The following is a 16,708-nucleotide window of genomic DNA, read 5'->3' on the forward strand; positions in this document are numbered from 1 at the left end:
AAGAGTCCGCAAGCCATGGAGCAACTAAGCCCGTGAACCATAAGTACTGAAGCCCTCGCACCTAAGGCCTGTGCCCCACAACAAGAGAAGCCTCTGCAACAAAACACTGCAACTAGGGAAAGCCTGCACGCTGCAATGAAGGCCTGGCACAACCAAAAATAGTAAACTAAATCATGTAAAAGGTTTTTTTTAAGATTTATGACAAAAGAAGTTATAAAACTATGTCAAAAGGTAAAAGATACATTTTTAAATATTGGCAACTAAGGTGAAGAAGGATCAATATCTGTAATATACAGAGAATCCATATAAGCTGACCTGGAAAGACAAATGCAACTTTAAAAATAGAGAAAGGACAGAAATGGGAAAAACACAGCATAGCAAATCCAAATATCCACTCTGATAAACATAAAGACACTCAAACTCACTACTCATGGGGATGTAAAATTAAAATGATGAGATAGCTAGCACCTTACCACCATAATCCTTTAAATGTTAGTTCCTCAGTTGTTTCCAGCTTTTTGTGAGCCTGTGGACTGTAGCCTGCCAGGTCCTCTGTCTATGGAGTTCTCTGGGCAAGAATACTGGAGTGAGTAGCCATTCCCTTCTCGAGGGGAATTTTCCCAACCCAGGGATTGAACCGGGGTCTCCTGCATTGCAGGCAGATTCTTTACCACCTAAGCCACCAGGGAAGCCACCATTAAATTAGCAAAAACACAAAGAAAGAGTCATGACACCTACCACTGGAGGAAGATGCAAGGAAAGCCTCCTCTCCTGCTCTGCTAGCGAAATCTGAATTGTTACAGCCTTTCTAAAAAGCTTCCCTGGTGGCTCAGACAGTCAAGAGTCTGCCTGCAGTGCGGGAGACCCAGGTTTGATCCCTGAGTTGGGGAGATCGCCTGGAGAAGGAAATGGCAACCACTCCAGTATTCTTGCCTGGAAAATCCCATGGATGGAGAAGCCTGGCATGCTACCGTCCATGGGGTTGCAAAGAGTCATACGCGACTGAGTGACTTCACTTTCTTTCTTTCTAAAAATCAATTTAGAAAAATGTATTGCAATTAAAACACACATACACTTCAACCAGCAAAAAAGTCCATGTAAATAAAAAAGGATATATTTACAAAGATGTTAATCGAGGTATTGTTTGAAGCAGCAAGTATTGGGAAGACTGCATGAGTTCACAGCATTAAAAAGAATCAGTTGTGGTGCTGGCTGGCTTAGAGGGATTTCCAAAAGATATCAACAAGGGAAAAAGGCGACCCTGAGGATGTGTGTGTTTGTATTTCTGTGTTATCTCATTGTGTAAAACAAATACTGACAAAACCACACATGAACATGTGTACCTGTATGTGTGTACTTTCTGTGTGTGTCTTACAAGGAAAGTATGAAAGCATATACACACACTAGGTGGTTAATATGGGTTTCGTTGGGGTGTCGATGTGGGCTGCGGAGAGGCAAGGACAAAGCTCACGCTGTCTCCCCTAGAAGATGCCTTTCCTACTTTCCTGATCACATCCTTCTCTTCAGCAATCCATTCCACCCACCCTTCACCCTTGGCGAGGCAAAGCCCTGTCAAGACAGCCACTTTCCAGTTTTCTGTGAGTACTTAGAATTTCTGTAACACTTTCTAGTTCTATCATATTCATGAACCTATGAGTGTTTATTTATTTTCTATTACTTGCTGTTTATATTTGTTTATATATATAAATATATATATATGTGTGTGTGTTTATATCTATCTATCTATCTATATCTATATCTCACAGGAGGCAAAATCTTGTAGTGGTTAATAGCATGAACTGCCAAGTCAAACCACCTGGGCTGATTCCTGGCTCCATCACTTAACTCATTAGCTGTGTTAACATGGCAAGTGACATATTTTCTCTGTTTCCTCAAATGTGAAATGGAACAGTAACAGTACTTATCACAGGGTCGTTATGAGGAGTAAATGAGTGAATAGTGCCAAGACAGGAGCACTGGCATGTGGTGAGGACACACAAGCTATTATCAGCGTCTTTATTATCTCACCTATCTAGATTTTAGAATACACAGAAGAACTATACAACAAAAGCCTTAATGATCCAGATAACCATGATGTGGTCACTGACCTAGAGCCAGACATTCTGGAGTGTGATGTCAAGTTGGCCTTAGGAAGCATTGCTACGAACAAAGCTAGTAGAGGTGACGAAATTCCAGCTGAACTATTTCAAATCCTAAAAGATGATGCTGTGAAAGTGCTGCACTCAGTATGCCAGCCAATCTGGGAAACTCAGCAGTGGCCACAGAACTGGAAAAGGTGTTCATTCCAATCACAAAGAAAGGCAATGCCAAAGAATGTTCAAACTACCACACAATTGTGCTCATCTCACATGTTAGCAAGGTCATGCTCAAAATCCTTCAAGTTAGGCTTCAACAATATGTGAACCAAGAACTTTCAGATGTTCAAGCTGGATTTAGAAAGGCACAGAAACCAGAGATCAAATTGTCAACATCTGTTGGATCATAGAAAAAGCAAGAGAATTCCAGAAAAACATCTACATCTGCTTCATTCACTATGCTAAAGCCTTTGACTGTGTGGATCACAACAAACTGTGGAAGATTCTTAAAGAGATGGGAATATCAGACCCACTTGACCTGCCTCCTGAGAAAGCTCTATGCAGGTCAAGAAGCAACAGTCAGTACTGGATATGGAACAATGAACTGGTTCAAAATTGGGAAAGGAGTATGTCAAGGCTGTATATTGTCATCCTGCCTATTTAAATTCTATGCAGAGTACGTCATGCAAAATGCATGGCTAGATGACTCATAAGCTGGAATCAAGATTGCTGGGAGAGATATACATGCAGATGATACCACTCTAAAAACAGAAATTGAAGAGGAACTCAACAGCCTCTTGATATGGGTGAAAGAGCAGAGTAAAAAAGCTGGCTTAAAAACCAACAGTCAAAAAACTAAGATCATGGCATCCGGTCCCATCATTTCATGGCAAACAGATGAGGGAAAAGTGGAAACAGTGAGAGATTTTATTTTCTTGGGCTCCAAAATCACTGTGGAGAGTGACTGCAGCCACAAAATTTTTAAAAAAACATTTGCTCCTTGGAAGAAAAGCTATGACAAACCTAGTGAAAGTGAAAATGTTAATCTCCTGTCCAAGTACTAACCAGGCACTCGTGACTGCTTAGCTTCTGAGATCAGACTAGATTGGGCATGTTCAGGGTGGTACGTATGGCCGTAGACAGTCGCTCAGTTGTGTTCAACTTTTTGGGACCCCATGGACTGTGGCCTGCCTGGCTCCTCTGTCCATGGAATTCTCCAAGCAAGAATACTGGAGTGGGTAGCCATTCTCCTTATTCAAGGGGGTGTTCCTACCCAGGGATCAAACCTGCATCTCCTGCATTGTAGGCAGATTCTTTACTGTCTGAGACCCCAGGGACCTAGACAGCATATTAAAAACCAGAGATACTACTTTGCCAACAAAAATCTGTATAGTCAAAACTATGGTTTTTCCAGAAGTCATGTATGGATGTGAGAGTTGAACCATAAAGAAGGGCAAGTGCCAAAGAATTGATGCTTTTGAACTGTGGTGCTGGAGAAGACTCTTGAAAGTTCCTTGGATAGCAGGGAGATCTAACTAGTCAATCCTAAAGGAAATCAGTCCTGAATATTCATTGGAAGGACTGATGTTGAAGCTGAAGCTCCAATACTTTGGCCACCTGATATGAAGAGTCAACTTACTGAAAAAGACCCTGGTGCTGGGAAAGATTGAGGGCAGGAGAAGAAAGGGGTGACAGAGGATGAGATGGTTGGATGGCATCATCGACTCAATGGACATGAGTTTGAGCAAACTCTGGGAGATAGTGAAGGACAGGGAAGCCTGGTGTGCTGCAGTCCATGGGGTCACAAAGAGTCAGACACGACTGAGTGACTGAACGGCAACCATCTAGATTTCAAACTCTTGTGGGCATTTAAAAACATAGATCCTCTTTTAAATTTATTTTGGATCTTTTCCCCATTATTTCCTAGAATAGTGTTATTTTAAGGCCCTGAAACATTAATATTTGTGATACATGTGTCTCTTTCAATTCTGGTTTCCTTGGGGTGAATGCCCAGCAGTGGGACTGCTGGGTCATAAGGTAGTTCTATTCAGTTTTTTAAGGAATCACCACACTGTTCTCAAGAGTGGCTGTACCAGTTTGTATTTCCACCAACAGTGGAAGAGGGTTCCCTTTTCTCCACACCCTCTCCAGCATTTATTGTTTGTAGACTTTTTGATGATGGCCATTTGACTAGTGTGAGGAGATACCTCATTGTGGTTTTGATTTGCATTTCTCTAATAATGAGTGATGTTGAGCATCTTTTCATATACACAGTGGAGTATTACTCAGCTATGAAAAGGAACCCATTGGAGTCAGTTCTAGTGAGGTAGATGAGCCTGTTATACAGGGTGAAGTAATTCATAAAGAGAAAGACAAATACTGTATATTAACACATATACATGGAATTTAGAAAGACAGTACCGATGATCCTACATGCAGGGCAGTAAGGGAGACACAGATGTAGAAAACAGACTTTTGAACTCAATGGGAGAAGGCAGGGGTGGGATGATTTGAGAGAATAGCATTGAGACACATACATTACCATATGTAAAATAAATGACCAGTGTAAGTTCGATGCATGAAACAGGGCACCCAAAGCCAGTGCTCTGGGACAACCGGGAGGGATGGCGTGGAGTGGGAGGTGGGGGGAGGTCAAGATGGGGGGAACACATGTATACCTGCAGCGGATTCATGTTGATATATGGCAAAAACCATCATAATATTGCAGATAATTATCCTCCAATTAAATAATTAAAAATATTAATGCCTGTGGAATAAACAAGTTAATGGCTTTTAGATTTGAGATGCCTGTTGAGAAAGAAACTGCTGAGCACATGATTGTCACATTCATGGCAACCAGCAAGTAAATGTTCATGGCTGATCTAACCTGGTCTTTCAATCTATTTTAAGAGGGAACAATATTTATCTTAAAATCAATCTTCTGGATTAGCACAGAAAGGCCTTTCATCTCCACTTACAAAGCCACGGAGGAGCTAGACACAAGGAACTCACCTCAAACTGTAAGAAAACCTGAGCCTTTTGTGGTGAGAATACTGGAATCAGGGCTCCTAAAGATGCATATGGGGCTGCCCCGGTGGTAAAGAACCTGCCTGCCAATGCAGGAGACTCAGGTTCAATCCCTGCGTCAGAAAGATCCCCTGGAGAAGGAAATAGCAACCCACTCCAGTATTCTTGCCTGGGAAATCCCATGGACAGAGAAGCCTCGCGGGCTGTGGTCCATGGAGTCAAAAAAGAGTCCGATATGACTTAGCACTTAAACAACAACAAAGATTCACCCTTTGGGAGCATATTATATATGTTTAACATAAAACAAATTGCATTAGATAATGACACATTTCTTCAAGCACTAGGTGAAATACATCGGAATCCTTAAACAGTAGTTGTCACCTGTCCAGTCTCTTGTCTGTACTGCTCAAGTTTATCTAGTGATAGTTTTTCTCCTTTGGAGCTTTAAATGGGCCAAGAAGAGTGTAGACAATTTTGAATATAATGGAAACGCCGGTCCTTCTGATGCCATCCTCTCTCTTCTTGCTCTTTTGTTCAACCATTCCTCTCAAACGAATCCTTCCCAATGGCATTTTAACATGCTTGGAAATCTCCCAAATGAAAACACAACAAAAATGCCCTGTTCAACAACCATCCAACCCTCTTCCCCTGCTCACAGCCAACTCAGTGGAAAGAGCTGTATTATTACTTATTAGCTCCATTCTCTCACTTCCCATTTATTCCGCAACTACTCAGTTTGGCTTTTGCCCCATTAAGTCTTCATAAATGCTCAGCAACTGGCCTCTGTCCATTAAATCCAGGTGCCTTTTTCACTTCTCACCTCACGCAGTGAGCCTGCTCATCTAGGCCTTTCTTCTCTCATCCACACTTCCTCATCCCCAGCCCTCACCCAGGAAACTTCCAGTGTCTACAAAGAGGGTGTAACTTCCACACCTTTCTGCTATGTGTATATACACAGATATATAATTCATCAGGATGTGTGTTTATAAGTTTGCTTTTCTGAAATTGACTCAGACTCATACGTTACTTTGCAATTTCCGTTTTCCACTTGACGTGACAGCCTAGACAGACTACTTTACTCAAGTTAAAAAACTTTTTATGTTGGTATGTAAGTGTATATATATTCAGATATAACTAAATAAGTGCTAATACACCAGGGCAAGTAATTATATTTTTAGAAATTAGACAGAAAAATCAGATTATGCACGTGGGGATCCTTTAGAGTCTCCAGCGGGGCAGACTAGTGGCCAAAGTCACAAGGGCACAGATTTCAGCTCAGAATCAGACAAGGCTGCCATGATTCACCCCGCCTTCAGCCCCTCCTAGAGCCATTTTACCTTTAGAGGCACTAGCAGCTAACTGAAAACAGTCTTCATTATCTGTTTTTGGGTTTAAATAATTTTGCTTAAAATAATTTTGCCATCTCCTTCAAAGTCATCACCTTGGTAAGTCACAGCCACATTTCAACAACAGTGTGACTTGCACAAATGCTTTTTGGAGATTTTTCTTTAGTCTAAGCACCCTTCAGTTTCTCCCAACCACACACCCCATTTTAAAAAGTAACATCTGGCCTTGGGGGAAGCTGAGTAAAATATAGACATGCTCATTCCTCGCCAGGTCGTCCTGGCTAATCCTCCACAGTGAGAGTCAGAACCAAGAGGGAGGATAAGCCCAGAATATGCTGACTTGAGCTCATAACAAAGAGTCAAGTTTTGGCCCCAAATGATAGGTCCTTTCCTTATAATTTTCCAACTAAACCCTTTCAAGGATCTTCTGAAAATTCTAGTTATCACAACAAATATTTTCACACACTATCTTCTTTTTTTCTATTAAAAAAAAAGTTTATTTATGTGGTTGCACCAGGTCTTAGCTGTGGCATGTGGGATCTGTTTCTCGGACCAGGGATCAAACCTGGGGCCCCTGCATTGGGAGTGTGGCGTTTTGGCCACTGGACCATGAGGAAGTCCCCATACACTATCCTCCTAAAATAAAAATCTGCACAGAATGGCAAAAAGTCCAGAAAGCTAAAAGATCTCTCTATTCTTTAATTTACAGTAGACTATAACTGTAGTTCTATAGTTATAACTTTTAAACTGTAGTTATAGTCTACTAAAACTATAACTTAGCTATATTCTACTCTAACTTCCACAGAGAAATTTCCAAAAGTTGAAATTCCACCATTAACAGAATAGTCGAACCAAATGAAATTTCCCATGCAGTACAAAAACAAAAGGGTTAATAGTAATAAAACAAAGCAACCTCAAAGAGATAACAGGAGGAAAAAAAATTCCAGATCTTTAGGGAAGCTGTACGTGGACAAAAAGTTATTGGAATGAAATAATTAAGATGTTAACTCAAAATATAAAACGGTGCTGAAGGGCCAGGCACACAGGTGGTGTCTTGTCACAGTGCTGAGAAGCCCCAGTGTGTCCAGGAGCTGAGTTCTCTCTGGGGTTGGCAAACTGTGGCCTGTGGGCCAAGGTGTCTCTTGTTGCAAGGCCAGTAAACTAAGAATGGTTTTCACATTTTAAAATATCTGAAAAAAAATATTAATGACACAAAAATCATACAAAATTTAAACTTTAGGACACATTGAAAAAAGATTTATGGGAACACAGCCGCCTTCTTGCATTTATTTATTGTCCATGGCTACTTTGTGTTACAATGGTCCATCCAGTGAATGAAACTGACTGTGCGGCCTGAAAAGCTAAAATGTTCACAAGTTTCCTCTTTCTAGAAAAGGCCTGCTGATGCCTGTTCTAAACCAGATTTTACTGCCATCAACTCCGTGTGACCTGAGGCTGGCCTCCTGCCTCGTCTGGATGCACCTTTGAAAGGAAGGGGCCTGGAGAAAGCGCTGGCCGGGCCGCCAGAACGGGAGGGAGCAGGAGCACCCGCTGGCGCCACCTACAGCCCGTTAGGAAAATGGCAGGCGAGAGGCTGGCAGCGGTGGGACACTCACAGGTCTGTCCGCATCTTTGGTGGAGCCGCCCTCTCGGGTTGACGGCTCTTAAATGAACTCTCTCCCCCAACGAATGCCATCAATGAACAAAAAACCTGGCCTTTACACACCATTTAAATGGACAGCCCACAACTCCAAATAGCAATACATCTTCCAGCACTCATTTCAGGAATAAATGTGCCCCACAAAACAGAAGAAATGCAGATCACTTATTTCCACAGAAAACTTATTACCACATCTGGCTTTTTAGTTCTGAAGGAAAAATAATGAAAAAGCTCATCATGTGAAAATCCATCTGCAGCTCATGAGTCACCATTCTCACTCACACCACTTCACACGGCGTGCTCCTGAACCTTCATGCTCTAAAAAACACAGGTGAGCAGACATCACAGCTGAGGAAACCCACAACAAAGGAATGCAAATGACTGGGCCAAGCGGTTTGTCTGCTGGCTCTGAACCAATTCCCCCTGGGAGCCTCCAGGGCCAAGGCTCTTGCCCTTTCAGAGCAAAAAAACTGGCTCAAGACCTGTCACCTTTCAACCTCCCATCAACCCCAGTGCCATAGAGCATGTCATCTCCATGTTGAATGCAGCAAACCCATCAAGGCAAGGCCGATAGTCTCCAGACACGCCACCCTCGAGTCCTCCCACCCTGCTCCTTATGCGGGTGAGGTCTAACTACTGCTCCCCGTGTGGGCTGGTCGTCCTGTGCCCGGAGCAGCAGTGATGTTCTGAGACTGCTGAGCCCACATGAGGGCTGGAAGCTTCCACTGTTTTCCCTTTGGAGCCCAGTCCCCAACCAATACGGAAGTCCAGGCTGGACCACTGAGGGATTAGAGGCCACATGGAGAGGGGATATGGAGGACGAGATGCCAGTCTGGACATGGAGAACAGCCACCAGACACCACAAGAGAGACCACCCCGCTGAGTTCCAGCCGACCCACAGAATCATGAGAAGTAACGTAGCAGGGACCGAAATCTCCATTTCTAGGCTAACTTTTCAAGGCAAAGAAAAGACTCAGCAGACTTGGCCCAAGCTTTCTATGTGGTGTGAAGAGCCCCCAACTTACTTCATCATCTTCATCTTCATCATCATCAGATTCAAGAACACCATCCAGTAGCTCTTCTACAAAGGAAAAAAAGTCAGTGAATAACTATAACCACAGCTGGGAGCCTGGGTCAGGAAAACCCTTCAACTACCGCAGGGATGTGTAAGTACCCTTCTGAGAGTCACTGTTGCTTTAGTCTCTCAGTCGTGTCCACCACTTTTGTGACCCCATGGACTGTAGCCCACCAGACTCCTCTGTCCATGAGACTTCCCAGGCAAGAATACTGGAGTGGGTTGCCATTTCCCGCTCCAGGGGATCTTCCTGATCCTGGGATCAAACCCGAATCTCCTGCATCGCAGGTGGATTCTTTACCACTGAGTCACCTGGGAAGTCCCTCTTGAGAGTTCAGTTCAGTTCAGTTCTTGAGAGTTAGGTTACAGCAAAACAATCCTGTTTCCTGGTATCATTTCAGCATAGTTTGATGTCATGCATAAGCAATTTAAAATATCTCTCTCCATTTTTGTCAGAACACATTAGTCACGACATGAGAAAAATTAAAGCCAACATATAATTTGAGAGTAATTTAGGAGAAGGAAATGGCAACCCACTCCAGTATTCTTGCCTGGAAAATCCCATGGACTGAGGACTCTGGTAGGCTACAGTCCATGGGGTTGCAAAGAGTCGGACACGACTGAACGACTTCACTTTCACTTTCACTTTCGGAGAAAGAAAGTAGACTAGTATCAATATTATTGCTAAGCATTATTCTAGATGGTGTCACACATGCGATTTGACTTAATCCTCAGTAGAGTTTGTTGACTTTTATCCCGGTTTTATAGCATAGAGCAAACAGAGGCACGGAGGATAAAAGACACATTATTGTCACATTCCCAGTAAGTAAGAGTTGAGATTCAAACTACACCTATTTCTAAATTCCACCATTTTTCCACAGAGGGTAGGCTAGTGGTCACAGCAGGCTGAGCTCCTGAAGGCTCCCATGGTTCACTGTTGTTTATTCACTAGGTCATGTCTGACTTTTTGCGACCCCCTGGGTTGTAGCCCACCAGGCTCCTCTGTTCATAGGATTCTCCAGGCAAGAATACTGGAGGGGGCTGCCATTTTCTTCTCCAGGGGATCTTCCCAACCCAGGGATCGAACTTGCATCACCTGCATTGCAGGTGGATTCTTTACTTCTGAGCCACCAGGGAAGCCCTGCTATTAATTTCCCCTTGAGGATGAAGCCTGGACCGGATGAAAACTCTCCAGCTCTCCCTCCTCTAGGTTTCAGCACAATGCTTGTAGATTCATTCTGACTTGATGCCGATGACACATATCCTAAGGTATTTGTGTGTGTGTTTCTGATCCTCCACCCAAATGTTCAATGATTTTTCTAATTTGGCTATAAAGCAACAGACCCCTGTTTGGGGTTCTGGGATCCTTCCACTGCCTGATGGATATAGAACAGCTTCTGTGCTTGAGATGAAAAAGAACTACTGTAGGCCCTCTATTTAAACTGGAATTTTCGGAGCTGAGCAGGTAGATCCCAAGTTTGTCTGGAATACACAAGGTTGTAAGGCTTTAGCTCCATCCATGATAACTTCCTGCCAAAGCACATCCCTTACAGAACAGTAGACTGACCCCTCCTCCTCACACTCATTAGCATGCTGGTCCAAGGGCTAGTTTTGTGTTAGAAAAAGAGGTGTTTCTTGGCCAGGGAGACAAGACACCGTGCTTCTTGGCTGCCTGGGAAGAGAGAATACTGAAAAGGACAAAGAAGTGTATCTTGACAAAATCAGCCCTGAAGAAGGTTCCCAACCAGAACCTGACCCTGACCCTGCAGAGAACCCCTGGCCTGGGAGGGAGGTCGCAGTCCGTAACCACAGAGCAGACCGGCAACAACTTCTCCAGCATCCCCCCACCTTCCCAAACTGTAGTCGACCCAGAGAATATTAGGGAGCAACCTCGGCTCCCTTTTATTTATTATTACTTTTTATTATTTATCTATTTATATTTTTATTATTTATAAAAAGTCATTTTATGATTTATTTTTCAACATGCCTGCCTAGCAGAATGGAAGTCAGAAATACAGCAGAAAATATAGTTCTGTTCCTTGCTCACCTGAACTTGGGATGAATCTTGCTTGCTCCATAAAAACCAAAGGGGAGGAGGTTTGAATGGAAATGGGCCCCCACACCTGAAGGCAGCAGAGGTATAACCTCACCAGCTGCTCTCCCAGCTGCCTCCTGTTGTTGGGGAGCCCTCTAACCTCCTCCTGTGCCTCCTCATTTCTGTGTCTGTCCAAGGGAGGGAGGCACCACTGTGGCTGCATATTGGAATCGCCTAGGAGTTTTAAACACTATTTCTCCCCCGGGGCTCCGCTAGAGGTTCTGATTTAATTTCCATGGGGTGCTGCCTTGGGGGTTTTCAGATCTCTCCAGGTGACTGCCTGGTTCAGCCTTGGCTGTGAACCCGGGAAAGCCACCAGTGGGCGTCCTCCGGGGAAGGACTTTGGGCATCTCCCTTTTGCTTGGCCTTGGTCAAACTTGGCCCTGGGGTTAGAGCAGGGAACAGGTGATTCATTTCTTACCTCCACTCAAGTAAGAAACAGGATCTATGCACTTGGATGTTCAGTGATGGGATGAGGGCATGTAGAAAAGATGTAAGTGACAAACTTGGCCCAGGACAATGGCAGCACCAGGTGCCTCTGGCATGTGCATGAGTCAGGATGAAGGCATCAGGAAGCCACAGAAAGAGCTAAGAGATTCCCCACCACCTGGTCCCATCCAAGGCTTCCTTTCTTGCTTATGGGATTCTGGTGGATGGTCGAAGTAATGAAAGAAAAGAAGAAACATCGTCCAGAGTTGTTGGTTGGCAACATGGATTCTTCTGGAGTGGATGCACCTGGGAGAATGCGTTCACTTTCCATAGTGGTTCTGGAAAGACTGGCATCTTTTTTCACTATCTGACCCTTGGGCCCCATTTTATTATGGTTCATTGACCTGAAAACAGCCACCCTACTGAGCCAGAGGAAATACAGTAATTAGGAGGGGTAGGCTCACATAAAGAGAACTTCCGGTTAGAGAAGAGTTTCTGCAATTGCTTCTGAATGCTTTTTGTTGACTTAGGCCAAAAGTGTGAAGAGAGATTGTTGATCTTGGGACAACGTGGCCTTGACCACCTGGCTGAACTTTTGTTTGTTCATTTGGATCGCGCTAGCTTCCATAAGGCCTCTGAAATGAATGCTGAGATAGGACAAGTCCCTTGCAGAAAGCCTGTGTGTCTTTCTAGCACATGTGAAAGATTCAAAAGATAGTTAATAGATTCTTGCATTACACAGACCTGAATTGAGCTGCTTGATGATAAACTCGATCTGGCGGATCATTTCGGCGTTGCCCTCTTTGATGAAGCAGCGAAGGATGTCTTCCATTCCCTGGAAGCGTTGGAAAGAGGAAGAGTGAACATTTCAGTTTGGGAGAAAACTGCTTTTTGATGGATAGTTCCACCTAATCCAAAAAAAAAAAAAAAAAAATCCGCCCCCTCCCGTTTTTTTAAGGAGGAAAGGATATGCACAATAAAAAAATTCCTCTGCTTAGTTCATTCTTTTTTGTTGTTTTTAGAATTTACAATGAAATTATTTTATTTTTGCTTGACTAGCTGACCTAATTATAATGCATTTACTTTTTAAAAAGCTATTGTACAATTTTACTGTATAAGTACTCCTTTTAGTTTTGGCAGTATGCTGTTTTGGGAGGTGGTTTCTTTCCTGTGTTTTCCCTATATTTATACACTGCCATCTGGATTTTAGGGCCAAAAATGGTCTTTGAAAAGTGGAACCATATGTTCAGAGAAGTAAATGAACAAATAAAACCTTTTTTTAAACAGCCATCATTCCTTTTCTATCAAAATAATTATAAAGTCACTATACTGTGCATTATTTACTCTATGGCAAAGCACTGACATCAGAATTTTCTATTTTGACCCACAGAATCCCCAGGAAATGCAGAGGTAAGATACTGACTTACCCATAAGTACCTGTTTCCCCTCCTTGCTCTCCCCTTGTGGGATGTGAACGTGTGTATGTGTATGTGTGTGCTCAATCGCTCAGTTGTGTCCGACTCTTTGCTACCCTGTGGAATGCAGCCCGACTCCACGGGCTGCAGCCCACCAGGCTCTGTCCATGGAATTTTCCAGGCAAGAATACTAGAATGGGTTGCCATTTCCTTCTCCAGGGGAATCTTTCCAACCTAGGGATCGAACCTGAGTCTTTTACGTCTTCTGCATTGGTACTGGCAGGCAGGTTCTTTTACCATTAGTGCTACTTGGCAAACCCCATGGATGTGTGGCTGGAGCTAATGAGGCCTTCTTGCCCGCACAAGGAGAAAGTGTATCTAATATTGAACCCAAAGCTGAGGAAACAGAGTCCAGAGGTGCTGGCTGAGACATGGATCAAGTGACATGTGAATTCTGATCAGGATGTGCCTGAAGCTTACGCCTATGCTTATCAGTTACATGAGTCATAAGTTGCCTTTTCAGGTAGGCCAGTTTGGAATCAACAGCTCTAACAGAATCAAAGAAGAAGGGCCAAGTGTAGTTTTGAACACGGTGAGTTCTCATCACCTAAAGCAGAGCACTATCTTCTAGGAAGGTTCAATCTGGATAGTAATCCTAGTTTCCTGATAAAATAGCTGTGGGACCTTGGTCAAATGACTTGACTCCTGCCAGCCTATTTCCTCAACTATAAAATAAGGATAACAACTCAAGGCAACATGAGATTTTTAAAGGATGTATATTGGTGTTGGTTATGTAAACGTATGCTTGTAGAAATGCACTGAAGGGAGGGACTTCCCTGGCAGTCCAGTGGTTAAGAATCTGCCTTGCAATGCAGGGGATGGGGGTTCATCCCCTGGTTGGGAACTAAGATCCCACATGCCTCAGAGCAACTGAGCTCTCTAGCTGCAACTAAAGAGTCTGTGAGCTGCAAGGAAAGATTCCACATGAACCAATGAAGATCCTGACTGCTGCAACCATGGTCCAATGCAGCCAAATAAATAAATAAATTTTAAAATGCACTGAACTATATATGTCAGGCCCATGCATTTCACTGTTCGTAAACTACAATACCTAAAAAAATAAAAGCATCTAATCCAATGATTGACACATAGGAGATGCTTAATAAATGACTGAGACTGCACTTGCTGTGTCTGGTAGGGCTTTGTGGCTCAGAACAGAGAGCTGGTGGGTGAAGCAAGGGAACAAGCAGAGTTCCTGGTGGTCACAGGGTGAAGAGGGATACTACAGAGAATGATAACATTTAACTGGGGGGCAGAGACAGACCAGTCCACAGAGGAGAAGGTGAAGGAGTGACCTGGGAGGCAGAACTGGACAGTCCACAAGGGAAGAGAGTTTCACAGAGGGTGTGGTTAGCAGTGCCCAGGCTCCTGGGGAACCAATCAGACACACCTGGGCTTGTCTATTGTCAGGAGGGCTGCATTTTATGTCTCTCTGTCTCCTAGACTGACCTCTTCCCCATCCTGCACCCTGTCCCAAAGTAATGGCCAGAGGAGGAAGAACACAGTCAAGTGCAAGCAGAGAGATAAACCCTAAAACACCAAAGGTCAGGATCACCACCAACCAGCTGACCACTGCCAGCATCTAACCTTTTTGCCAGTGGAGCGAGACAAATGATTCATTCAGGCTCTCCATCTTTTTTTTTTTTTTCTCTAGAGTTTACTCTTGCAAATGATTAACTGTTCATATATTGAAAGATCTTTTAATTCTCACTTGTTCTCTTCTATCTCTAGCTCAGTTGTTACTTGGGGGTTAAGAAATCACAAATTCCTTCTCTGTAATAAGGAGGATTATTGGGGGAAGATTTTTTAACAGAAAATTTCTCCGTAAGAAATTTCAGTTCTTTTAAATATATATTTTTATGTGTATATGTTCGTGCTAAATTGCTTCAGTCCTGTCCAACTCTTTGCCTATAGACCATGGCCCGCCAGGCTCCTCTATCCATATCCTCTATTTTGCCTGGGATTCCCCAGGCAAGAATACTGGAACAGGTTGCCATGCAATCCTCCAAGGGATCTTCCCCACCCAGGGATTGAACTTCAGTCTCTTACGTCTGCATTGACAGGCAGGTTCTGAACCACTAGCACCACCTGGGAAGTTCATATATTTTTATACTTATTATTAAATGTATATTTAAAAGAAGTGAAATTTATTTTATTAAAATAAGTGAAATACATAAACTGTAATGTTTAAGTTTTGACTAATCTAAAATGTAAATTATAGGAATAATAAAATCATAAAAATAATATTTTATCATGAAAGCAATAACATGTCATTTCAGATAATCCAGGCCAAATAAAAATGCCAAGCCAGACGTAAAGGGTAAGCGAGCAGGTACTTGTATATCAGCCAGGTATGTGAAAATGAGAACATGAATGTGTGCAAATAGCAGAGAAACAAGGAATGCCCGTTCTTGCCAGCTCGCTGAGATTAGAGACCATCATAAAGACAATCACACAGAAGACTGTATTTGTATGCAGTGTTGAAGGGAAGAAAAGGATGGATCACATGCAGATTCCTTGTTAGGTAAAGGTTTGGGGGTGTGTCCAGTCCCAAGTTTGGGGTGATTTTGCAACCCAGGTGTGGGGTGCTGTCTGGAGCCAAACCACCCAGACCAGCTGCTCACTGGCTATGCCACCGGACAAGGGATTTAACCTCTAAGCCTCATTTCATCAGCAGCAAAATGGGCACAACCACAGCAACTGCTTTGGGGGTCTTTCAGGAATGAAATAGATAAAGCCCCCGTCAGGGCCTACGACATGCACCAAATACCATCCAGTCCAAGTAATTTCTAACTCTCCTTTCACGCTCAGCAGGTCAGCTCTCTACAGTGTTCTAGTTTGTTCTGACCCATAGGGTCCACATTTACATCACTAGGGGTCTTCACAAGAAATTTCTCTTGGGAAATATAAACAGAACTTCCCTGGCGGTCCAGTGGTTAAGGGTACACGGATCCGATACCTGCTCCCAGAAGATCCCACATGCCTTGGAGCAACTAAGCCCTCGAGCCACAAGTACTGAGCCCAGGGGTTGCAAGTAGAGAGTAGCCCTACACTCTTCACAACTAGAGAAAAGCCCATGCAGCAACAAAGACTTATGCAGCACAGCTAAAATAATCAACTAATTAAAAAAATATATAAACATGTGTGTCAGGTGCATATGAATACTTTCTTTTAGCTATGGAAGTTATATAGGTTCTCTGCAGAAAACTGATAAACTAAACAAAGAAAGATCCCATGGAGAAGGGAAAGGCTACCCACTCCAGTATTCTGGCCTGGAGAATTTCATGGACTGTACAGTCCATGGGGTTGCAAAGAGTGGGACACGACTGAGTGACTTTCACTTTTTCACAAACAAAGGAAAAGAATTACAATTATCCATAAGCCCCTACACTCAGACATAAAAAAAACTGGACATTTTGAGATATGCCCTCCTTTTATGGGCACTGTTTACATAACTGACATCATATTGATAATATAAGACTGTTGTTTTTCAACTAAACCCTAT

The 16,708-nt window shown here is 43.2% G+C and overlaps 1 protein-coding gene across 6 annotated transcripts in view; it reads right to left on the reverse strand.

Annotated features, from left to right (window-relative positions):
- ARMC9 (armadillo repeat containing 9) overlaps positions 1-16,708 on the reverse strand; it is a 175,838-nt gene that overhangs the window by 78,499 nt on the left and 80,631 nt on the right. For all 6 annotated transcript variants that reach the window (XM_065930365.1, XM_065930364.1, XM_065930362.1 and 3 more), the window contains 2 exons: positions 12,473-12,563; positions 9,155-9,210 (listed from right to left, as the gene is read on the reverse strand). In XM_065930365.1, coding sequence (XP_065786437.1) covers positions 9,155-9,210; positions 12,473-12,563 — 147 coding nt within the window. The remainder of the gene's footprint in view (positions 1-9,154; positions 9,211-12,472; positions 12,564-16,708) is intronic.

Source organism: Muntiacus reevesi, chromosome 3, assembly GCF_963930625.1.
Source record: "Muntiacus reevesi chromosome 3, mMunRee1.1, whole genome shotgun sequence".
NCBI lineage: Eukaryota > Metazoa > Chordata > Mammalia > Artiodactyla > Cervidae > Muntiacus > Muntiacus reevesi.